Here is a 25173-nt window from a genome sequence, read left to right on the forward strand (position 1 = left end):
TTTCAACCACCATTGCTAATGGCCACTGACAGAGAAGGATTGCAGCCAGAAACTACTGAACGCCATTCCTTCCCAACCCCTTTTTCTTGTATGTCATGTCTCATTTAGATTGTAATCCTCAGGACAGGGAACTCTCAATTATAAGCCTATCTGGGAACCTTTGTGGTTGAAGAGCATGGTATGAATTTGCTAAATAAATAAAACTATTAGTTTTGTTTCGATGACTGTGGACTATTGTAAGTGAAATAATTAACTTCCTTAAGCAAATATATCAAAGAAGGGAAAGAGAAAACACTAATAGATGCCCATAGAGAGGGTGAACAGTGAAGAAAGAGCAGAGTCCTACAGAAATGATATTAAGGCAAATATTGAAAAAATAATTAACAATAGTAAATATAACCAGTGTAATTGTTGATCACCTTATTCATGTAACAAAACTGAATATAGGTAATGCCATGATACATTGACTACAATTGTACATTGCAATCTATACAATCATCTGGAAATCATTGAGGGAACATAAGCCTGAAAAAAATGTTTAAAAATGGTGAAGTAACCATTTTCTGGGACATTTAGGATTCAAATTGATAAGTCTAATATGTAAGACTTAACTGTGGTTGGGGGAGCAGGGTGTGACAGTCCCTCGGGAAGCACAACAGAAAACAAAGATATGGAAGAGATTATGAAATAATGAGACATAGAAATGGAGACCCAATACCTCTGGACAAAGAAGATAACTGCTCTTCCAGTGGTGATGGCTGCTCTGGAAACAATTCAAGACAAAATATCTGAATGAAATCACTATTGATGGAATCACAATAACACAATTTCAGAAATTATACTTCTTAAGACATGCCACATTATTTGGCAATATTTGACAGATTTCTTGCTTCTTGGATGAAATCCAAATAACCAATGGTCCAAAATTTCATTTGATAATATCTGGGAGACTCAAGCTATGGAGAATGAGGATGTGATACATGGGAAAACTGACCTCTCTTCCAGAGACATTCTGTTTATCCAATCACTTGCTTTCTCAAGAATTTGTGTATGCTTTTTCCTGAAAATGTTCTTATGAGTCACTAATGTTTAAATGTGACAGCTAGGGATGGAAATATTTGTGTGTTTCATTTTACATGTGGGAATGAAAACCTTTTTCCCCTGCCACTTGAGATTCAAAGTATTCTTGCGAATTTTGTCCATTTGAGGATTTCCTTGATAAAATACAGTAGTTTTTCTATGACAAAGATATGGATCTTATCCATGATTCAAATGCCATAAATTCTATTCACTCATCTTGCCTTTATAAACATGTGCCTAGTAGCCGGCTAGAGAATTCCACAAGGTGGTTTTGCCAATAGAACTACAGGTTGAGCATCCTTTAATTCAAATGCTAAAATCCAAAGTAGTCCAAAATCCAAAATAGCCCACATATATAGATGAGATAGTGACATATTGATGGTTCAATATACACAAAGATAGTAGAAAATTATTACAAAAATGGTATAAAGGTACTTTTGGGCTATGAATATAAGGTGTATAAGAAACATAGATGAATGTTATGTTTAGACCTGGGTGCAATCTCCTAGATATCTCACCCAAATACAGGTATTACAAAATCCAAAACACTTCCAGGATCTCATCACATGGAGGTCAAGAAGCCAGGGACAGCGGGAAAAACGCTGGGACAACATATGTCTTCATCCACCTCTCACTCTCTGCAGTTCCTTGGATGCTCTTAAGATCCTGATGGGTTGTTGTAGGTTTTTCGGGCTGTATGGCCATGTTCTAGAAGCATGCTCTGCTGATGTTCCACCTGCATCTATGGCAGACAACCTTGTGGGGTCACTACCTCTGATACCTGCCATAGATGCAGGTGAAACATCAGGAGATAATGCTTCTAGAACATGGCCATACAGTCTGAAAAACCTACAACAACCCAGTGATTCCAGCCATGAAAGCCTTCAACAAGATCCTGATGTTTGGGAAACCTGGGAAAAGTCTTAAGAGACATAACCAACTTCAGCAAGGAGGGGAAGGGTTCCTGTTACACTAGCAGAGATCCATGTGATGTTGCCTTTTAGGCCTGGGTGTTTAGTTGGATCTGATTTACAACAATGTGCCTGCCTCTTTAAAATGTAATGGAAGAACTGACCCTTCAGTGTCACTGGTTATCAGACAAAAAAAGTGGCAGTAACAAAAATAATGCTTGCATTATCTGAGGATTTAAAAGAGATGCTTAACTATATTTTTCATCAGACAACAGTTCAGCACCAGATTGAATTCATCTGTCATAACACTGTTTCTGAACTGTTTGTGACATTAAACATAAAGCCTAATCTTTATACTATGGACTGGAGTAAAATGCATGAAGCTACTTTAAAGGGAGGAGAGAGAGCACTTCCATGATTGTGGTTGTTTTTGTGCTTTGTTGTTGCCGCTGTTTCCCTCCGTTATTCCTCAGACTGGATAAAAGGTGATGGGTCACAAGCTGCACAGCCAGGCTGTCTCTGCTGTTTGAGGAAACAAACCAGGCTACCAGTAACTCATACAGTTACTAATCCTAGCTTTCGAAATTGCTTTCACACAGTGGTGGCTATGATAGAGAATATACTTAGCATTGCATAAAAATGTGCTTGTTTGCAGTGAATCCTTCGCATCTGTCCTCTCTTTAGAATGGCTATCTTTGACAAATTGTTGAGGGAGGTTTTTTTTCCTTTTGCATTTTTCCTTTATTTCTTGTTCTTGTTGTTAATTCCCCTCTCCTTTTCAGACCTTTTAAATTATAATATTGCAGGAACAATCTATTTTACTTTGTAATATTTTGTGTATAGTATGGGTTTCCCCCCTCAGTATAGTTACATAACATTATTGTGAAATTCCCAGAACACTGTAGCTTCTCTATCTCAGCTCTCCCCCTTAATGTTAATGACATTACATTGCCTAAACTAGAATACAAAAAATGAAAAGGTCATAAAGATGAAGGTGAAATGTATGATTACCTATCAATTGTTACAATAATATTCATTTCTTTGTTTTTTATTTCACGTTTCCTCTGATGAACTTAAGGCAGATACATGGCTCCCTTTCTGACTCTATCCATGCTAGAACCCTGTGAAGTAGATCAGACCGTCTCAGCATCATCTGCAGACCCTCCAACATTCTGGTTTGACAGGGACAGTCTTGTTTAGCTCTCTGTTGGCCCCTTTTTTCAGCTGCTTTTAAAATATTCCACTTTCTCTAGTTTCTTTCCATGTTTATCCTTTGTCTTCATTTGCTGCAAACTGATTTCGAAGTGCAGTAGACTATTAATGACATTACAAGGGGCAAAATCTTACCCTTCCCTGCAAGCTCAGATGACATCAACCTGCTGTAGCCTTTTGGCCATCTTAACCACATTCTGGCCACAAGTGTTTTAAATCTTTGAAGTATTGGAAGGTATGCATCCAGTGGGTATCATAGCTCAATGAAAATTAAATGTAGTGTCTCCCCATCCCAGCAGCTAACCAATACCTGAAGATATTAAATAAATTCCATGGTCTGTTTAAAAGAAAGAGATATTTACAATGTGAAAAACCTTGCTTCAATTAAAATATTATGTTAACATTTCCCTGGAGTTATAGAAAAATATGCTGATAAAAATACCAGAAAGCAGCAGTGTTATGCCATGCTTTTCACCCCACCAAATAATAAACCCAAACTCTACTAGTACTGTGACATATGACAGGAGGAGAATTTGAGCAGCAGGAAATACTTAATCTGTGTTGTAACTATTGTTTGTTCCTTCACTTTCCATGCAAACACATCTACCTTGGTGTGATGGAACACATTTAACCTTGCTGAATAATACTGTCTGCTTAATATCTCATTTGTTTTCTCTTTCAGAAACCTGAGTAACAATAAGATCAAAGAGATTCGGGAAGGCGCTTTTGATGGGGCAGCGGGAGTTCAAGAACTGATGTTGACAGGGAATCAGTTGGAATCTGTGCATGGACGAATGTTTAGAGGTCTTGTAGGGCTCAAGACATTGTGAGTATAAAATCTGTTTGATTTTCTTTAGACTGGGAAAGGGGAAGAAAGGCAGAAAGGTACTGTTGTGTATCTGTTGCATGTTTGATCACAGGTGCAATGAATTAGCACTGCTGGTTTTGACAGCAGACTGATGGGACCCAAGGTAGGAGACTTAACATTGTGAGTATGCATAGGACTCTGTGAATTACTGTTCTAATCTGTTAGTAGCACCTCTGTGATCTTTAATTATATTGTGGCTTCCTAGCAATCCTGAAAATCTTTCTGTAGAAACCTACATTACCTTGTTCTCCTATTCAAATAAAAGGTGCATTGAGTCCTCAAGCAAGTATAAAACATGCATAGCAAGAAAGGAAGTTTCTGTATGTTGAGGCTTATTATCACTAATGTGAGCTAGAGCCACGTGTCCCTGATAATTTCTTGGGCAACAAACATTATCTTGGGATTGCTTACTCATTTCTTACATTGCATGCAAGTGTCTTCTGTAAAATATTTTCCCAGTACTTACACTATTTGAACATTCTTGAATGCTGTGAAAAGTATATATTTAGTTTAAGATGCTAAGCAAAACCACAGACTGCTATAGAGAGTGCTTTTGTAGAAGAAATACTAAATATTGACTAAATCAACAATGACTTACAGCAAGAATGCAAACTGAAAGAGACCAGACAGGAACAGCAGACAGGACATGTCCTTCAAAGCATTATATTGCATCAAAATGAATGCTAAAGACTTAAAGCCACAACTGCAACAGAAGTGGACAGGTTTTTCTGATGCTTTCCTTTTCTTAAAAAAAAAAGTTTAGCTATCTCACATTAAACTAGAACGAGATCCATACACCTAAGGACATACCGGTGCTCAACCCAGTATAAAGAGATGAAGATTATGCAAAATCATTTGCTTATTATAATACATGGTGCCTATCGTTGCCATGGACCGACCACTTCCTGGTCAGATTTAGGCTCACTGTGCCCCCTAACCTCTGCAGAGGTGGAGGACCCATTAAGTTGGTCCGCCCCAGGAGGCTTATGGATCCGGATGGATTCCTGACGGCTCTTGGGGAGTTTCCTGCCACCTCGGTAGGTGACCCTGTTGATGCCCTGGTCGCTCTCTGGAATGGGGAGATGACCAGGGCAATTGACACGATCGCTCCGGAACGTCCCCTCTCAAGTAGCCGAGCTAAACCAGCCCCTTGGTTCACTGAGGAGCTGGCAGCGATGAAGCGAAGGAAGAGGGAACTAGAGAGTGTGTGGCGTTCAGATCCGAGCGAGCCAAATCGAACACAGTTTGTGTCCTTTCTAAGGGCATATGCCGCGGCAATAAAAGCCGCAAAGAAAACTTTCTTTGCGGCCACTATTGCGTCTGCAAAGAACCGTCCGGCTGAGTTGTTCCGGATTGTCAGAGGCCTTTTAAACCCCGCCACTCTAGGCGGGAACCCTGACAATTCGGCCTCTCGCTGTGAAGCTTTTGCTCAGTTCTTTGCAGACAAAGTCGCTTTGATCCGTTCTGGTGTGGACACCATATTAAGGGCAGTCTCTGAGGATGTAACACGAGCACCTGCTTGTCCTATTTTGATGGATTCATTTCAATTAGTGAAGCCCGAGGATGTGGACAAGATACTTGGAGGAATGAGACCTACCACGTCCATCCTAGACTCCTGCCCATCCTGGCTTCTAAAGGAGGCCAGAGGGGGATTGGCTGAGTGGGTTGAGATGGTGGTTAATGCCTCCCTCCGGGAAGGCAAGATTCCAGCGAGCTTAAAACAAGCTATAATAAAGCCGCTGTTGAAAAAACCATCACTGGACCCCACTAAATTTGACAACTTCCGGCCAGTTTCCAATCTTCCCTTTTTGGGCAAAGTCCTGGAACGCGTGGTGGTCTCACAACTCCAGATATTCTTGGGAGACACAGATTATCTGGATTCGGCACAGTCTGATTTCAGACCGGGACATGGAACTGAGACAGTCTTGGTCGCCTTAGTGGATGATCTGCGCCGGGAGCTCGACAGGGGGAGTGTGTCCCTGTTGGTGCTGCTGGACCTCTCAGCGGCCTTCGATACCGTCGACCACGGTATCCTTCTGGAACGCCTCGCGGGGATGGGTCTCGGGGGCACTGTTTTACACTGGTTCCGGTCATTCCTGGAGGGCCGATCCCAGAAGGTGTTATTGGGGGACACCTGTTCAACCCCGCAACCTTTGTCATGTGGGGTTCCACAGGGCTCAATACTGTCTCCCATGTTGTTTAACGTCTACATGAAGCCACTGGGAGAGATCATCCGGAGTTTCGGGGTACGGTGTCATCTGTACACAGATGATGTCCAACTCTGTCACTCCTTTCCACCTGCTACTAAGGAGGCTGTCGAGGTCCTGAACCGGTGCCTGGCCGCTGTAACGGTCTGGATGAGGGCGAACAAATTGAAATTGAATCCAGACAAGACAGAGGTACTCCTGGTCAGTCACAAGGCCGAACAGGGTATATGGTTACAGCCTGTGCTGGATGGGGTCGCACTCCCCTTGAAGGCGCAGGTTCTCAGCTTGGGTGTGATCCTGGACTCATCGCTTAGCCTGGAGCCCCAGGTCTCGGCGGTGACCAGGGGAGCATTTGCACAGCTTAGGCTCGTGCGCCAGCTGCGCCCGTACCTTGGGAAGTCTGACTTGGCCACGGTAGTCCACGCTCTGGTTACATCCCGTTTAGACTACTGCAATGCTCTCTACATGGGGTTGCCTTTGAAGACGGCCCCGGAAGCTCCAACTGGTCCAACGTGCGGCAGCCATGATACTAACAGGAGCGGGACGCAGGGAGCATACAACCCCCCTGTTGTACCAGCTCCACTGGCTGCCGATCTGCTACCGGGCTCAATTCAAGGTGCTGGCATTGGCCTATAAAGCCCTAAACGGTTCCGGCCCAAGATACCTAACTGACCGCCTCTCGACCTATGAGCCCACGAGGACTTTGAGATCTTCTGGGGAGGCTCTGCTCTCGATCCTGCCTGCTTCACAGGCACGGCTGGCGGGGACGAGAGATAGGGTCTTCTCGGTGGTGGCTCCTCGGCTGTGGAATACCCTTCCCGTAGACATCAGACTGGCTCCTTCCCTGATGATATTCCGCAGGAAATTAAAGACTTGGCTGTTCAAGAAGGCGTTCGAACAAGAAGTGCAATGATTGGTAATTGATTAGGAATGGAACAATGGAAAATGATACTGGATAGTGGTTTTGACGATGAGACGACGCGGAATGGCTTTTGTAGTAATGATGTTTTTTTGATGATGATGTTTTTTTGTTAATGATGGACTGTGGATTATTTTATATTGTGTCTTGCATTTTGAACCTTGTTCTTTCTATGTTGTACACCGCTGTGAGTCGCCCCTGGGCTGAGAACAGCGGTATATAAGCAAAGTAAATAAATAAATAATTATCATTGGCACCATCTATTAGGAGCCCATAACATACAGAATAGTAATGAATAGGTTACGTAAGGAAACCATCTCAATTAGAATTTAGCCTGAGATACAAAACTGTAGACAGTAAAAGGGGAGAAGGAGTACCCTCATTTCACTCTTGACATGTGATGCACAAGACAAAAGTGCACATGGAGAAATGCAGTTTTCTAAAGTGCTACAACCATCAAAACCAGTAAGAAATGAAGTTGCTATATGGAAAGAGAGCAGCAGAAGGTGCCCAGTTTCCATTAGTTGCAGGGTAAAGAATTGGGATGACGGAATAAGACAGTTTTTTTCTGATTTAAATTTTAACATGAGCCAGAGTACAACAGAGAATGGTCACCTCATATTTCAAGTAAGCATCATCACACTCCAAAAATGTATTTTTCTAAGCCAAAATATATTAAAATTGTCAAGGACATGTTGGCTAACATTTAGGTATCAGGTTTTATCTTTCAGTTGAATTGCCCACACATTGCCTCCTTCTTCTTTCATTTCCCCTCCCCTCTTTTAATTAAGAAATTCTAATTATAGATTTAAATCCTTTTTAGGATGCTCAGGAGCAACATGATCAGTTGTGTAAACAATGACACCTTCACAGGACTGAGCTCCGTAAGATTACTCTCTCTCTATGACAATCGCATTACTACAATCACCCCAGGAGCCTTCAATACACTGGTTTCTTTGTCTACAATGTAAGTAATCTTGTTACTTTAAGTGTTCAGTTTTGGTTTATGATAGTTACTTTAATTTAGTTACATGAAAGTAAGAAAAATAACTATAAAACCATTCTCTCTCTTTTTAAAAAAACCCCAACTTTCGAGTAAACCTGTAATTTTTCGAAGTTGTTTTACAAAATCAATTAAAGTGGTTTTAACAATAGCAACAATATTGTTGATAAATATAAACACATGAAGAGCCATGCCCACGTCTTCCTGTGGCCTCAAGACATGGCACAACATGGTTCAAACAGTCAGGCAAATACAACACCATTAAAATGCATCTATCAAAGACCGACACCGATACCAATAAAGCACAAGTTAAAATTCACTGTTGAAATTGACTGGGTAGGTTAGACTGGAGAAGCTCCATCTAGTCCAACATTCTGTGATCAAACAGATTCCAAAAGGAAGACCTCAAGCTTCCCCCAAATGTAAAAGCCTTCTCCCACTCATGAGCCCCAGCACCTGATAGACACACAAGGGCACAGTCTCTGGAATTGAAGGAAACATAGATATAAACCCTGACAAACAGCCACCTGAGTTTCAGTGCTTCGTTAATATGAATAATTATCTCACTAGCCTTTTAAATCTAGTGTTCCTCTTCTTTCAAATGAGAGTCTGATCCTGACTGGTATTGTGTCAGGCAGGGGCATCAAATGGTTTCATGACAGAGATAGAACGTAAGGGATTTCCTGGTTCACATTATCCCTTAATTACTGCAGTTGATTTCAGAATTAAAGTCTCTGAACATGTGTAATAAATACCATGCAACATGTGTAATAAATACCACGGCTCAGATCCTTCAGACTTCTCACTAATCTCTCTACCACAGATCTTAAAAGATCTGATCTTGTTTGCTTTTTCTCTTTGTATTAAGATCCCTTGAAGCAGTCTATGTATATGCCTCATCAGTCTTTACTTTAATTATCATTAGGATGGTTCATATTTCCTCTCAGTGTTTAACTTGTATTTCTTTCTGCATCACAGTACTTTATGAACTACTCTGCTCATTTTTTCCCATTGTGTAGATTGTGTAGAATCAACATTAACAAATGAATTATCATAGGCCTGATAATTGCATTCAAAGTAAATGAACAAAATGTGTTTTCCATACTTATGATTTGTTTCTTGTCTTTAAAAAAAAAACTGGTTGTGAAATTCACATAGATTAGACACTGGTAATTCAGCTGTGAAGTATCCATGTCATTCTGTTCTTGCCAAGACATACACAAATACATTTGTGCACACTTCATCTATCCCGTAGCTTTAAAAAGGGATAAAATTTCCCTTAAATTCAACTTCTGAATATGTAAATCAGAAACAGGCTAAATTCCAAATTCATGAAGTTTTGCCTAAGATCCTACTATGTGAATGCTACCCTAGTTTGGGGTTGTACTCCAAACTGAAACCTAACAATTAATGTGTTGCTGTGGCCATGTTTCAGAAACATTCTCTCCTGGCGTTTCACCCGCATCTATAGCAAGCATCCTCTGAGGTTGTGAGGTCTGTTGGAAACTGGCCAAGTGATGTTTATATATCTGTGGAATGTCCAGGATGGGAGAAAGAACTCTAGTCTGAGGCAGGTGTGAATGTTATAATTGGCCACCTTGATTAGCATTGAATGGTCTTGCAGCTTTAAAGCCTGGCTGCTTCCTGCCTGGGGTAATCCTTTGTTGGGAGGTGTTAGCTGACCCTGATCGTTTCATGTCTGGAATTCCCCAGTTTTTGGAGTGTTGTTCTTTATTTACTGTCCTGATTTTAGAGGTTTTTTTTAATACTGGTAGCCAGATTTTGTTCATTTTCATGGTTTCCTCCTTTCTGTTGAAATTGTCCACATGTTTATGGATTTCAGTGGCTTCTCTGTATAGTCTGACATGGTGGTTGTTCGAGTGGTCCAGCATTTCTGTGTTCTCTAATATGCTGTGTCCAGGTTGGTTCATCAAGTGCTCTGCTGTGACTGACTTCTCTGGTTGAATTAGTCTGCAGCGCCTTTCATGTTCCTTGATTCGTGTTTTGGCATTGCTGTGTTTGGTGGTCCCTATGTAGACTTGTCCACAGCTGCATGGTATATGGAAGATTCCTGCAGAGGTGAGAGGTCCCCTCTTGTCCTTTGCTGAACGTAGCATTAGTTGGACTTTCTTCATGGGTCCGTAGAATCTGTGAAGCCTACATCCTCCAAGGTGGAGGAGGTGAACAACCTAAACTGGGCTCTACAGGCCAATGGATACTCCACTACAGACATCAGAAGAGCTGCAAGACCAAGAACAAGCCACAAGAGTAAATACAAAGACCCACCCAGAGGAAATGTGTTTTTACCATACATCAAGAGAACCACTGACCGCATAAGGAAGCTAATGAAGAAACATGACATACAAACTATCTACAGGCCCGCTAAGAAAGTCCAACAAATGCTATGTTCAGCAAAGGACAAGAGGGATCATCTAACCTCTGCAGGAGTCTACAACATGTGCCATGCATCTGTGGACAATTCTACATAGAGACCACTAAACGCAGCACCCAAACACCAAGTGAAGTTCTCTCAATCCTGGTAACAGGCACATTTTATTATTGCTGTGGACAAGAAATATAGTAGCTTTCCCTAGATATCTCTTAAGGTGATAATATTTATTCCTCTAATAAATTATGTGTTGACATTATTGGGGACAAAAGATGCAAAAAAAATCAAGGCATTAGCTATGTGCCCATGATAAATGCATGCATTTTCTCAAAGGCTAGAACAAAACCATGTTTTATCAATGTTCAAAAGCATTAGTAATTGTATTATTTGGTTTATTACCCACTGATGGATTTTACCTGATACATTTTGGTTAATTAAATTCATCAGTTTAAATTGAGAAAGGGGTACAACTTAAGACAGTCTTCACATGGTCAAAAAAAAGTGGACAGACTTTTGAGTGAAACTGTATCATACTTTAAAGACTCGGTCAGCTTCTTTTCTGGCCTTATTATTTTATGTAGATGATAAATAGATAGTTTTGTATGGGCCACCAATATTTTTTATAATTCCTCTTCCCTCCCCCCCCCCCCCAGTTTAGCCCTTCCTGCCCACATCAATGTTTTAATAATAATAATAATAATAATAATAATAATAATAATAATAATCTCCCCTTCTCCCCTCATACAGCCGAAAAGAAAATCCCAAGTATCAATGTATTCCAGGCGTATCTTGTAAAACACCTTGGGCACCCTTAAAAAAACCTTTCAAAATAAAAATAGTCTGGCAGTGAATGTCCGTGTATTTCATAATTTGAAAATCATAAAGTATTTTAGTCTTTTGTCAAGAGGTGAGACCCTGAATATTCATAATAATTATTCATCTCCATTCAATATGATGGGCTTAAAACCCACAGAGATTTTAAACTCAGATACTATGTTGACTTTTCTTTCATTTCTTTCTATTTTTCCTTTTTCTTTTTTGCCTTTCCCCCTCTCTATGGCTTTTGAACTTGACAATTACATTGCACCCTTGTGATTTTTTAAAGATTATCTTCATATAACCATTAGAGCCTCAGGATCTTAGTATAGCTGGATGCTGATCCCTTCCTTCCCACCACCGGCAATAAAAATGTCACTGAAATTTTATGCATTAATGTATTGCATAAGGCTGGGCTTGAACTGTGGTAGTGGAGGTACACCTGCGAGATTTTTTTAAAGTGTTTCTTATTCACTGCTCTTAACCTTACTTGATGGCATATTTCCGTTATGCTTTTGATATATGATGTGTACAACCAATTTTACTAATAAAAAAGACCCCATGCTAGCCAGAAGGGATTTGGAAGACTTTTTTACACCATCAGTCAATATGTTGCTGACCATGATTTGTTAGCTTAGATTCTTCTTGATTTGTAGCAGCTGAAGTTAAGTTATGCATGTATTAAAGAATATATTTTGATCCCAGTGAAAAGGCTTGTGGATATTTTCAGTTGGAGAAATGAAGAAGAGTTAAACTCTTTTTTCTAGTACCCCAAAAGGAGAAACCTGATAGCCATCTCTCTGTTTGTCTCTCCCTCTTTGAGTGAGTGACCCAACACATTTCAATTGACATACATAATTGATTTATATGCCGTCTTGCTCCCAAGGCAGCTTCAAAAAACAATAAATTTAAAAACATTGGCCATGCACTTTAAAAACAATTAAAATGTTGTTGTTGTTGTTGTTGTTATTATTATTATTATTATTATTATTATTATCTTTAATTATACCCCACCTTTCTCCCCGTAGGGACTCAGGGCAGCTAACAATCCCACATTAGACAAGTTTAAAAAGTGCAATACAAAAATAAAATAAAATAAAAAACAAATTAAATAGTAACAGTGTGGTCAGAACAGAATTAAAATGCAATAAATACATTTAAAAGGGGCCTTTAAAAATCATACCCCCCACCCAATCCCACCCAACCTTCCCACTAATACATTTTGAAGGTGGAAGCAGCCACCGAGAAGGCTATCTCTTGAGTCCTCACCAAATAGGCCTGTGATGGTTGTATAAGACTCTATAGGTAGAAGCACTTCAAATTGTACTCATTTGGGAGACAAAACAGAATGAGAGATCCCACAGGCCAGTGGCCAAAACACTGAGCACAACTCTTCCTTTAAGAAAGACTCAGACCTCTCCATAACAGTGCCCCCAAGTCCTATCCCAGAGAGGCAGATCAGGAGGATGCCATGGCTGATGATGTCAAATGCTGCCAAGAGGTCCAGCAGAACCAACAGGGACAACTCTCCCTGTCCATTTCTTGGCATAGGTCAAGGAGACCCAAGGAGACCAAGGAGATCATTCCATAGCAATTCATAAAAACAGACTGAAATGGATCTAGATAATCAATTTTATCCAGAAGCCAATGGACTTGGGAGGTCACCACACACTTGCCAAAAATTGCATGGTAGATACTGGTCAATAATTATTCAGAATGATGGAATTCAGGGAAGCTTTTTCCATTAAGAGTCTCACCAAGCCTCTTTTAGGTAGGATAAAACTTCCCTACCTGTAATAAGATATTTACCACTCTCCTTATCCACAGCCTGAAAGATATTTGCTTTCAGAAGTCTAGAAAGGCAAAGAACCAAATCCCCTTCTGGGCATCTCAACCTCAGTCTGCACAAATTGAAATATATCCAATAAAGCAGGAGAAGCAGGTGTCAATATTACATGTACTGGGCCTATTTCAACTTTAGTATCCAAATCAAAGTGGATCCAAGTGGTTTGTCTGCACAATGTCTTGCATTTTCTCTCATCATGCTTTCCAATGGTCTTTGTTTGCCATATATACTCATGTATAAGATGGCATAATGTATGAATTGAGGACAGGTTTATAGCCAAAATTAATGAAGGTTGTAAGACCCATTGATAAGTCAAGGGTCATTCCATGCAGTGGAGAAAGCCCAATACTGCCTTGGGGAAGAGGGGCAGCCTTTTAGACAAATATTACGGAGCAGCGATTATCCCATGAACAAATCAGCTCAGTTTTTTGGGGTGATTTTTGACTAAAATCTTTAGACCTATAAGGTATAAAGGTACGTCTTGAGGGCCTGGGCTTGTGACCACTTGAGATGGCACCACTGGACAACACTGTGCAAATGCAATGGTGGCAGAAAAGTATGACTCCTTTTCTTTAGATGTGATTTGTCTGTGACATACGAGGAAAACCATGGGAGAAATGAAGTCAAAATCTCATTGATCACAAACATTTGTTTTCTGCTTTTGTTTATGAAAGGTAAAAATGCCACTGTTTTGTAACATAAAGCTGTCTTTTTGTAACATAGATTACTTAACAGACTCTATTTACATGTTTGCCAGTTGACTCTCTTAAAACCCATCCTTTGACTTCTACAATAACTGATACCCCTCATTTCTTATCCAGTAATTTGCTATCTAATCCGTTCAACTGTAACTGTCACTTGGCATGGCTGGGAAAATGGTTAAGGAAAAGGAGGATTGTCAGTGGAAATCCACGTTGCCAAAAACCATTTTTCTTGAAAGAGATTCCTATTCAGGATGTGGCTACACAGGATTTCACATGTGATGGTAAGCAATTTTTCCGCAAATGGTATAATGAGAAAAATCACCTTTCCTTCATTATAGGAGTTTTAGCTAAAACAATCTGATTAATGTGAGCATTGTATAAGGCAACATAACTACATCAATTAATGTTGAATCTTTTCATCTCACTTGTACTCACTTGGTTTGTATGCAAATGGACTATGCTCTGTGCCTTAATACTGTCTTGTTTGGCAGCATGAAATCTTTGAGTATGTGATGGATCTGAGAACTTTCAAAACTGTTGCATCCCTCTGGAGCATAGAAACTTGACATCAAGAATTTTAACAGGAAAAACTATGTTTACATCATATTCTTGTACTCCTATTATTAATTAGTGAACTTTTTTGAAGGTAAATACAGGGTTAGTCAAAATGCATAGGCCAATAAGCCATTCAATTGAATGGCTTATTGGCCTATGCATTTTGACTAACCCTGTATATCTCATTGTCCATGATATCAAGTGCAGGTCTGTGCTGGCCAAGGAAAGAACACCTTTAGCCCAGTCCATAGTAACAAATGTGAGGTCCCTCCAAATGGAAGCTTTAGAAGAAGTATTCTGAAGTGCTGCAAGCAGATATGAAAAAGTATCCCTGTCTTTCCTCCATTAATGTAGCTTTCTGAGTAGAAAATGTATTGTCCTAGATGCAAGCTATTGTTTATATTTGTTTCTGTGGCTCAAGGGCTAAGTACAAAATTGTATTTTGTACAAAGATGAAGGTACAGTAATGATTCCAGCGCTGCTGAGAGTGAAAGGAAGAACTACTCATATTGTTCACCCTTTCATTTGCCTGAAAACAATTAAAACCTATTGTGGGAATTATCAGTAAAGGCTACATTCTTTGTTACAGCATGCAGCAGAACCTTGCCCAGATTGTGAAATATTTACATTTTTTATTGACTCATTTTAAAGTGTATTCTACTTAATGTTTCTAGAGACATGTTTGGATGCTGCCATTGTTTCCTCCCCCTAATTCTTTGTGAAGCCACATATTGGTCTTGGAAGCAATCCATAGTTTACGGTTCTTAACTTCAAATGCAGCATTGTTTTTGCTTTCCTAATTTGAAGTCGAATCGGTTTTCTAAAATCTGTTTTATAGAAATCAGTACCCTTGTTGGAAATTCTAGATATTTTAAGCATGTCCACATGTATCCCTCATCTCATGGTGCATGCATAGCTAATCTTGTTTATTTATTTTAATTTATTGTATTTTACCCCATTCTATCTCAACTCTGAAGAGGACTCAGAGCAGCTTCCAAATTGGCAATAATTCAATGCCACATTAACATAAGACAAACAAAATACAATATACATTGTGTGTTAAATCATGAAAATCATGACATATAAATACATAAATAAGGTGTTAAAAGATTACACATAGACTAAAAATCATAATCCAGAAGCTGTTCCATTCACATTTTCTTTGATTCTCATTGCACTTGTTAAAAACTAATAATTAAAAAAAAATGAAATGTGCTACATTAATATGTGCTACAATAATAATAATACATAATAATGTGCTACAAATATTCACTATGCCAGGGGATAGATAATATTTTAGGTTCTTTTCTTCAAAATCATAAACATGAAACCACCATGTGAACCTCCGTGAAATCTACCATCTAGATTGTGGTATATCACAAACTGATTTTTCATATTATCTTGTGTCACCTTACTTTTTCAGCAGCGTCAATATTTATTTAGCTACCAGTTATCAAATGTATAGTAACTGTAGAAAAATCAAATGATATGTATGCATATGTCAATGATATGTAGCATATGTCAACTAAACTATAGTTGTCTAACAATCAGGAATTATAACCTTGGAGTGATATCACACGTCATGTATTCCTTCTATCCAGATAACATCTACTTATGTTGTTTTTGTACAAATCTGCAGGTTTAAAAAGGTATCATATGTTAAAAATGCTGAACTTCTCTTTGAATCAAAACATTTTTACTGCTGGGTCCATGTTTCTCCAACATATCTCTGGTTTTGTTTCGGGGTTGTTGTTTTTTTGTTTTTGTTTTTTTTTGTTCCTAACCAGCTAAGTCTGCAGCTCTACCTCAGACTTGGCCTCTCCCCAAATGCACATACTTATCACATTTTCAATTTAGTGCAATTTAAAATCCTCCAAACTGGCTGCATGCATTTTCTACTGGTATAGGAATTGATCTAGCAACTGTCAAAGTGCAGCCTTGCATTAAAAATATTTTCTGTAATGCAGAGAAGACAGTTCAAGAAATGATATAACCCTATAATCCTATAATGGCCCTTTGTATATTTTTGATAACTCAGTTTTATAAGCTGTGAGCTCTTATATTGGAATAAATTATTATCCAATCTCTATTGAAATGTGATTTTTCTTGCTTTTTCCACTTTGTAGGTAATGTTGAAAGCAGCTGCCATTTCTCCCCCCGTTGTCCTGACCAATGTACCTGTATAGATTCACTAGTTCGCTGCAGTAACAGAGGGTTGCGATTCCTGCCAAAAGGAGTTCCCAAAGATGTGACTGAACTGTAAGCCATGTTTTAAAATTGTTGTTGTTGTTGTTGTTGTTGTTGTTGTTGTTGTTGTTGTGTGCCTTCAGTTTGTTTTTGACTTATGACTCTAAGGTGAACCTGTCCAGATCTGAAATTGTGTGAGTTGCCCAAGGTCACCTAGAAGATTTTCATGACTAAGTGGGGGAATCACAGATAAATAAGTAACATGTTCAATAGAATCAATAAAACTATATGGGGTAAGTAGATTTTCAAAATTACATGCTTTTTCTACAGAGTTGGGATTCATCAGCTAGCTCCAAATAGTACCTCAGAGCAGAAACATTTTTGTGCTACTATCTATGAACCATACACATTAATCTACCACCTATTTCCATCTAGAGGGAAAGATGATTTTCCTTGTGTAATCTAAATGGCATACCAAAGGTCACGAATTAAACAACTACCACAGACTCAGGAGTAATATATATTCTTCTGGACATAAATAAATCACACCTCTTACCTTCCCCAGCCTGGTTTTTCATTTTGAGTTTTTGTTTGTTTGTTTTGCAATTTTTTAACAGGAAAAGACCCATACAAATTCTCGAGGGTCTATGAGGGCAGTTATAGCATATTTTGGTAGAAGATATGACTTGCCTTCGGGGAAAAAGCTGCCTTTACCAGGATGACTCTTTTAACATAATCAAAAATGTTTCCCCTTCGTGTAGTCTGTGAAAAACGCACATAATGGGTTTTGTTCTGCGCATGTGCAGCTGTTCGGAACCTTCTAGAATTTTCAAATAGAAACTTTTTTTGGCGGACGCCCCGCCCAATCTCCCCAATACTATAAATGCCCAAGGCGGGAGCCTCGGCTCAGTTCCTTTTCCGCGATCAGCAGCGTTTGGAACCTCTCTAGCGAGTTTTACTAGCGGACTCATTTCTCTTTTGGACTCGGAAAGCCATCGGATTTGCGATATTCTCCTGCCCAACGACCACGGAACGGATTTTGACTACTCTCAGGCCAGTTCTCATCTCAGAATGAGCACCTCCTTCTTTAAAAAATGCAGCTCCTGTGGCGCAAAGTGCCCGACTCAGGCGGGCATTCCATGTGTCTGCTCTGTCTAGGGGAATCCCACCGGCCCCAATCCTGCCAAGTGTGCTTGGCGTTTACCCCCAGGGCTCGGAAGGACAGAGAGTCCAGGCTCAAAGCCCTGCTTTACGAAAGAGCCTTAGCCCCTAGCTCCAACCGAGCGGAGAAGCGCCCAGCCTCAGAGGCGCTTTCTGACCCCCAGGAAGACCAGGATTCGGGGCTAGCTCCCTCCCAGCTATCCCTGCAGGGACAGGAAGCGGGGGACGACTCCCAGACGGGGCCCACTAAGAAGCCCAAGCTGTCGAAACAAGGGAAAGCATCCCATAAACACAAAGATGGGCTTAAAAAAGAGAAGAAGAGGGGGCAACTCGGCGGCAATTCGCCCCCGAGTCCCCATTCAACTAGAGGCGCAGCCCAGTGAGGCGCGGCCCGACCTCTCTCGGATGCCCCCACAGAGGCTCGGGAAGAAGCACAGCAAATGGCGGATCAAACGGCCAGATTGGAGAAAATGGCGCCAAGCCCACCAACACTCTCCCCCGCCGAGGGTCGTCCCTCGAGCGGCGTGCTCCTGGCTGCCCCGACATTGGTCGCAGGGCCTCCTTTAACGACCGACTTACCTGTTGTCTCCCACGGAGCAGGAGAATCCTTAACCCCGCCTGGGCTGCCTCAGCAAGGCCAAAATCCTCCCTCTCCGCCAGCAATGCAAAAGGGAGATGAAGGAAGGAGTCGCTCCTTGGAGCGTCGATCGCGCCACGTGCATCGGCACCGATGCAGGTCCCCATCCATTAGCTCATGGAGCTCGCGGTCCCGCAGCCCTGCGGGATCCTATTATGGGGAAGATTACTCCCCGGAGTGCCACCATTCTAGATGCCTCAGGGACTGTGCTCAGTACAAGTATGCTGTCCCTCATATGGAGAGAGGCTGTTGCTGCCATGTTTCTTCCTGCCAATACGCCGAGCATTCCTACCCTCCTGCAAGGGCCACGCCCCCTAGCACAAGCCTCGCCCATTCGGGGGTGTCAACTTCAGCTCCTCCTCACCTTGGAACCGTGGCACAGCCTCCAAAGGCTGACATACAATGGCCCGGCCAGCCCAACGCTGCAACAGCGCCACCTGCTGCGGGCCCATCGGTTCCAGCATCTAAAGTCTCGGCACCGAGATCTGCAACCCCAGGAGCCGACGCAAACTTTATCTCGGGTTCCTCTGATTCAGAGGACCGCCCCCACTCCCCCTCTGAGCCGCAACCTGACTCAGAAGCGCTCTCCGCTGAGGAGCTTGGGGGCTTCTCGGCCCTGTTGATAAGGCTTTCCAAGGCCCTGCAATTGATGGTGCCCCAGTCAACAAAGGTCGTGGAGGACCCAATGTTTCCCTCCTCTAAACAGCATGACCCTCCAATGACTGTCCTGCCTTCCCTTCCATTCCTTTTGCAACTCAGCAAGGCAGAAGGTGTTGCCCCGTCAGCAGTGCCCGCAACACCTAAGCGGGCAGAGAATCTTTACAAGGTGGACCTCTCTGCTGCTCCGTGGCTAGCCAAACAGCCTAAGCCTAACTCCATTGTAGTGGATGTCAGCCAGCCTCGCCCCTCCCAGAGATCCCAAACTACCCCCTCTGATAAGGAAGGGAAGAAGCTGGAAACGTTGGAGAAGAAGATCTACACTTCGGCCTGCCTCGCCTCCAGGATGGCCCACTACGGGGCTTACATGGCAGGCTACCAAGAATACCTGTGGGGCAAGATAGCAGGATACTTCGACATGCTCCCACCAAGCGAGCAGATGCTGGCAAAAGCCTTCCACCAGGAAGCAACACTGCTGGCCTCCTTTCAAAAGGATTTGGCCAAACATACAGCTGATGCAGCGGGCAAGCTCCTAGCGACAGCGGTGGCTTTGCGCCACCATGCTTGGCTGAGGGGCTCGGGCTTGTCGCAATCGGCGAAGACGGTAATAGAGGATCTCCTGATGAATGAGTCGGGCCTCTTCAACCCGGAGACAGACTCCCAGCTGGAGCATACCCAGAAGATTAGACAAACAGCTCACAAATATGGTTTCTCTCCCTATCTGTCGCAGCATCACAGGCCATACTGGCCAAACCGGTTTCACCAACATCGAAGACGCTACAACCCTCCAGCCTTTAGAGGACGCCAACGCCCTGCAGCTCCTCCACCAGCTGCCAGAAAGCCATCTCTCCCATACAGGGGCCAACAACGCGGCGGAGGTAAACAGCCCGAGCGCCAGAGGCGCCGCTTCTAGCCCTCGGGCTGGAAGCAAATCTCCAACCTTTTCAACAGTTTCACAAGTTACAAGTTCTACAGTTGGCTCCGTTTAGCCGACGTTGATGTTTAACCGTTCTTTTTATTGTGATGAGTACCTCCCATCCTTTCCACGGGGAACTTTCCAAGAACGACTGGCCCCCTTCTTGCACGCTTGGAGGAGGATAACCACTGACTCTTGGGTGCTCTCCATAGTGGAACGAGGCTATGCCATAGAATTCGAATCTTGGCCCCCTGTGGGAACCATCAAAGTTACACCATCTTCCCCCCAGCTTCTCGAGGAGATCTCAACCCTCATAGAGAAAGGGGCCATCTCCAGGATCTATCCAAGCGAAGCCGAACACTGCTTCTTCTCCAGATACTTCTTGATCTCGAAGAGAGACGGAGGCCTCCGCCCCATCCTGGATTTAAGAGACGTCAACTTCTTCATAAAGCCTCGCAAATTCCGCATGATCACCCTAGCAAACATCCTCCCATTACTGCAGCGAGGGTCATGGTTCATGACTCTCGACCTCCGCGATGCATATTTTCATTTTTCAATTAGGAATGACCATCGCAGATTCCTAAGCTTCTCAATAGATGACCAACTGTTCTCTTACAATGTACTTCCATTTGGACTGGCGTCCGCGCCCCAGGTCTTTACGAAATGCATAGCGGTGGTGGCCGCACACCTGAGGCAAAAGGGAATAATGATCTTCCCGTACCTGGATGACTGGCTGATAACTTCGGATTCGAGATCCCAGCTTCAATCAGACCTCACCTACACTCTGTCTCTCTTACAGAGCCTCGGCCTCATCGTCAATTTCGAAAAATCCAACTTGACTCCTTCGAGATGCATCCAATTCATTGGTGCTACCATAGACTCCATCGAAGAAAAGGCCTTCCTGCCAGAGGACCGTTTCCAGGCCATCAAATTGGCGATAGATGACATCTGCGCACAGGGAGGAGCCACAGCATGGGCCTTCCAATCCCTGCTTGGGCACATGGCCTCGACAACATCGGTCATCATGTTTGCAAGGCTAAGGATGCGCCCGCTGCAGCATTGGTTCGTCAGAGCATTCAAGCCCCAACGCGACAGCCAAAACATCCGTCTGTACCCCCCACATCGGGTCCTGGTGTCCCTCCGGTGGTGGACGATGGAGGAACACGTCCTTGCAGGCATGGAGTTCAGACAACCGCGCCCATCTCACTGCCTCACAACGGATGCGTCCACACAAGGATGGGGGGCTCACCTCCAGAGCCTAACAGTGCACGACAAATGGTCCCACGAGGAGGCAGCCCACCACATAAATTATCTCGAGCTCCTAGCCGTCCAAAAGGCCCTGCGTGCTTTTGAGCCCCAAATCACCGGGCGCGCTGTCCAACTCCTCACGGACAACACTACTGTAAAATGCTATATAAACAAGCAAGGCGGGACGCACTCCTCTGACCTCCTCCGCCTATCCACAGCAATATGGGAGTGGTGCATTCCACGAATGATCCATCTCATGGCAGTGCACCTCCCGGGCGAGGACAACATGCTCGCCGATGCTCTCAGTCGAGTGCAGACATCAAATCACGAGTGGCAGCTCCACCGAGACGAGTTCCGGTTTCTGTCCCACCATTGGGGCCAACCAACCCTGGACCTGTTTGCGTCGCCAGTGAACGCACAGTGCGACATGTTTTGAGCCAGACGTCGCCCCGGATCGATTCAAGGGTGCATGGGGGACGCATTCATATTCACCCGGTCACCGGGCTTGCTATACGCCTTCCCTCCAATCCCGCTGATTCCCAGGGTGCTGACCAAGTTGATCGAGGACAAGGCGGATGCGATACTAGTCGCACCCTGGTGGCCGCGCCAGCACTGGTTCGCTCCCCTCTTCAAAGCCTCGAGGGGCGAATACCTTCATCTGCGAGACAGACCGGACCTCCTCTCCATCCAGGAGGGCCGGGTGCATCACCCAGATCTGGTCTCCCTGCACCTCACAGCGTGGAGAATCCGGGCCAAGCCCCTCTCTCGGAGACAATGCAATGCATAATCTCAGCGGCCCAGAAGGCCACGACCAAGAAAGCCTATGCATACAAATGGTCGCGCTTCCGGGAATATGTCAAACCTCTGAATATTGACCCGTTGGATGCTCCGACGGGGGTCATTCTGGACTTTCTGGTGCACCTGTCCAACAGAGGGCTTTCCTTGTCATCCATCAAATGTTACCTGGCGTCGCTGTCATGGTACTGGAGGCAGGTGGGAAGGCCATCGTGTTTCCATGACCCCACGATATGGCTGTTCCTCAAGGGATACTCCAACTTACATCCGCCTGTCATGCCCCCTCCTCCAGCGTGGAGCCTAGATCTGGTGCTATCGCAGCTCTCCAGACCACCTTTTGAGCCATTGGCCACATGCGACCTGTCACATCTCTCATGGAAAACGGCATTCCTCGTGGCCATTACATCGGCCAGGAGAGTGAGCGAAATCTGTGCCTTGAGAGTCGATGCTCCCTACCTACGATTCCACAAAGAAAAGGTGGTCCTCCGACCGGACATCACCTTCTTACCAAAGGTTGTTTCTAAGTTTCACCTGTCACAGGACATTTCTCTACCGGCCTTCTTTCAGAATCCCTCTTCCCCTTTGGAAGTTTCCCTGCATTCTCTAGATGTCAGATGGGCTCTAGCGTTCTACACCAGCAGAACGGCCCCCCACAGGAAGTCGGTCAGACTATTTCTGAAATACCACCAGGACTCTCTAGGGTTACCTGTCTCCTCCCAGCGCCTTGCCTCGTGGATCGTCTCGACCATCAGACTTGCTTACCTGCTGGCAAAGAAGGAACCTCCTCAGCAGATTCACGCCCACTCCACGAGGGCGGTGTCAACCTCACAGGCTTTCCTGAGGAGTATTCCAATTGATGACATCTGCAAAGCAGCGACCTGGTCCAACCCGTCGACATTCGCCGCCCACTACAAGCTAGATGCGATGGCAAGGAAGGATGCGGCCTTCGGCAGAGGGGTGCTGTTTTCCAGTGTCGCATGACTCCCGCCTCCAAAGGTTGGTAGCTTGCTATTCACCCATTATGTGCGTTTTTTACAGACTACACGAAGGGGAAATGCAAGTTGCTTACCTGTAACTGCGTTTCCACGAGTGATAGTCTGTGAAATTCGCACATCCCCGCCCAGCCTCCCCGCAATGGTCATGCTCGTTCTATAGCTGCTGATATAGGAACTGAGCCGAGGCTCCCGCCTTGGGCATTTATAGTATTGGGGAGATTGGGCCAAAAAAAGTTTCTATTTGAAAATTCTAGAAGGTTCTGAACAGCTGTGCATGCGCAGAACAAAACCCATTATGTGCAAATTTCACAGACTATCACTCGTGGAAACGCAGTTACAGGTAAGCAACTTGCATTTCTAGTTGCTTGAGAGTTACTATTAAAAATTGACCTAATCAATACTATATCCCATACCATACCATACTGCAAACTCTGTATTGACTTGATATTAATATTAATATGCAGTAACTAAAAGCAATTAAAGACAAAGACCAAAGTAATGTAACACTGGGGAAACAAATACTGCTTCTTAATACAGTATTTGTTTCCCCAGTTTTGTCTGCCAGTTACTTGAGAGTTCACTGCACGACAGCTCCAAGAAAAATCAACCTCTGTACATGGCATTCATTAACCTTGCAAAGGCATTTGACACAGTGAATTGCAGCTCTCTCTGGACCATCCTCCAAAAAATCGGGTGCCCTAACAAATTTGTGAAGATTCTGCGGCTCCTCCATGATATGATGGCAACAGTCTTGGACAGCAATGGCTCCCAAAGTGACCCATTTAAGGTGGAATCAGGTGTCAAACAGGGATGTCTTATTGTCCCAACTTTATTTTCCATCTTTATCGCTATGATACTTCACCTTGTTGACGGGAAGCTTCCCACCGGAGTGGAAATCATCTATCGAACAGATGGCAAGCTGTTTAACCTCAGCAGACTTTAAGCCAAAACCAAGGTTACAACAAGATCTGTTATAGAACTCCAGTATGCTGATGACAATGTCATCTGTGCGCATTCAGAAGAAGATCTACAAGCCACTCTAAACACCTTTGCAGAAGCATACGAGAAGCTCGGTCTGTCATTGAACATTGAGAAAACCAAAGTGCTGTTCCAGCAGTCACTGGCCAATCCCTCTCCAATGCCAGAGATATAGCTTAATGGTGTAATGTTAGCAAATGTTGGCCATTTCCGCTACCTTGGCAGCCACCTCTCCACCAAAGTCAACATCGACACCGAAATACAACACCGCCTGAGCTCTGTAAGTAAGTAAGTAAGTACTTGAGAGTTCTGGATTCTTGGGTTCTGGTTAACTGAGAATTTACCAGTTTTAATTCACACTACAAGTCATCTCATATGCCATGTCAGGAAAAAGGCAGGAGTAAAAGAATGAAATGCATGAACAAATAAATAAAACTATATCTTCAAATGTTCAGCCAGGCAGGGATTGGTGTGTACTTTAAAATGGAATACAATAATCTCTTGGTCTCCTTCTTTGGATCTCATAATAGGAGGCAATGAGAGAACAGAAGAACAGAGCGCCCAAAGGCTAATGCTTTTAATGCAGGCTTGAGTAATTGTGTACATAGGGCAGGGGCCGGTTCCAACCCACACAAGCCATACCCACCCCCAGAGAGCATTGCTATTTTGTTTAATTGTCATCTCATTTTTGCTGTATTCGAAATCATACAATCATAGAGTTGGAAGAGACCTCATGGGCCATCCAGTTCAATCCTCTGTCAAGAAGCAGGAAAATCTCATTCAAAGCACTCCCGCAGAGAGCCATCCAGCCTCTGCTTAAAAGCCTCCAAAGAAGGAGCCTCCACCACACACTGGGGCAGAGAGTTCCACTGCTGAATGGCTCTCACCGTCAGGAAATTCTTCCTCATGTTCAGGTGGAATCTCCTTTCTTGTAGTTTGAAGCTGTTGTTCTGCATCCTAGTCTCCAGGGCAGCAGAAAACAAGCTTTCTCCCTCCTTCCTATGATGTCCCCTCACATATTTATACATGGCCAACATGTGTCCTCTCAGCCTTCTCTTCTGCAGCCTAAACATGCCCAGCTCTTTAGGC

General features: G+C 43.2%; 1 protein-coding gene across 1 annotated transcript in view; it reads left to right on the forward strand.

Annotated features, from left to right (window-relative positions):
• The window catches only part of SLIT3 (slit guidance ligand 3), a 541141-nt gene that overhangs the window by 415558 nt on the left and 100410 nt on the right, over positions 1–25173 (forward strand). Inside the window, exons 17-20 of the mRNA XM_060765012.2 lie at positions 3886–4029; positions 8021–8164; positions 14073–14236; positions 16637–16769. Of these exons, the coding sequence (XP_060620995.2) occupies positions 3886–4029; positions 8021–8164; positions 14073–14236; positions 16637–16769 (585 nt within the window). The remainder of the gene's footprint in view (positions 1–3885; positions 4030–8020; positions 8165–14072; positions 14237–16636; positions 16770–25173) is intronic.

This window comes from Anolis sagrei, chromosome 2, assembly GCF_037176765.1.
Source record: "Anolis sagrei isolate rAnoSag1 chromosome 2, rAnoSag1.mat, whole genome shotgun sequence".
Classification (NCBI taxonomy): Eukaryota; Metazoa; Chordata; class Lepidosauria; order Squamata; family Dactyloidae; genus Anolis; species Anolis sagrei.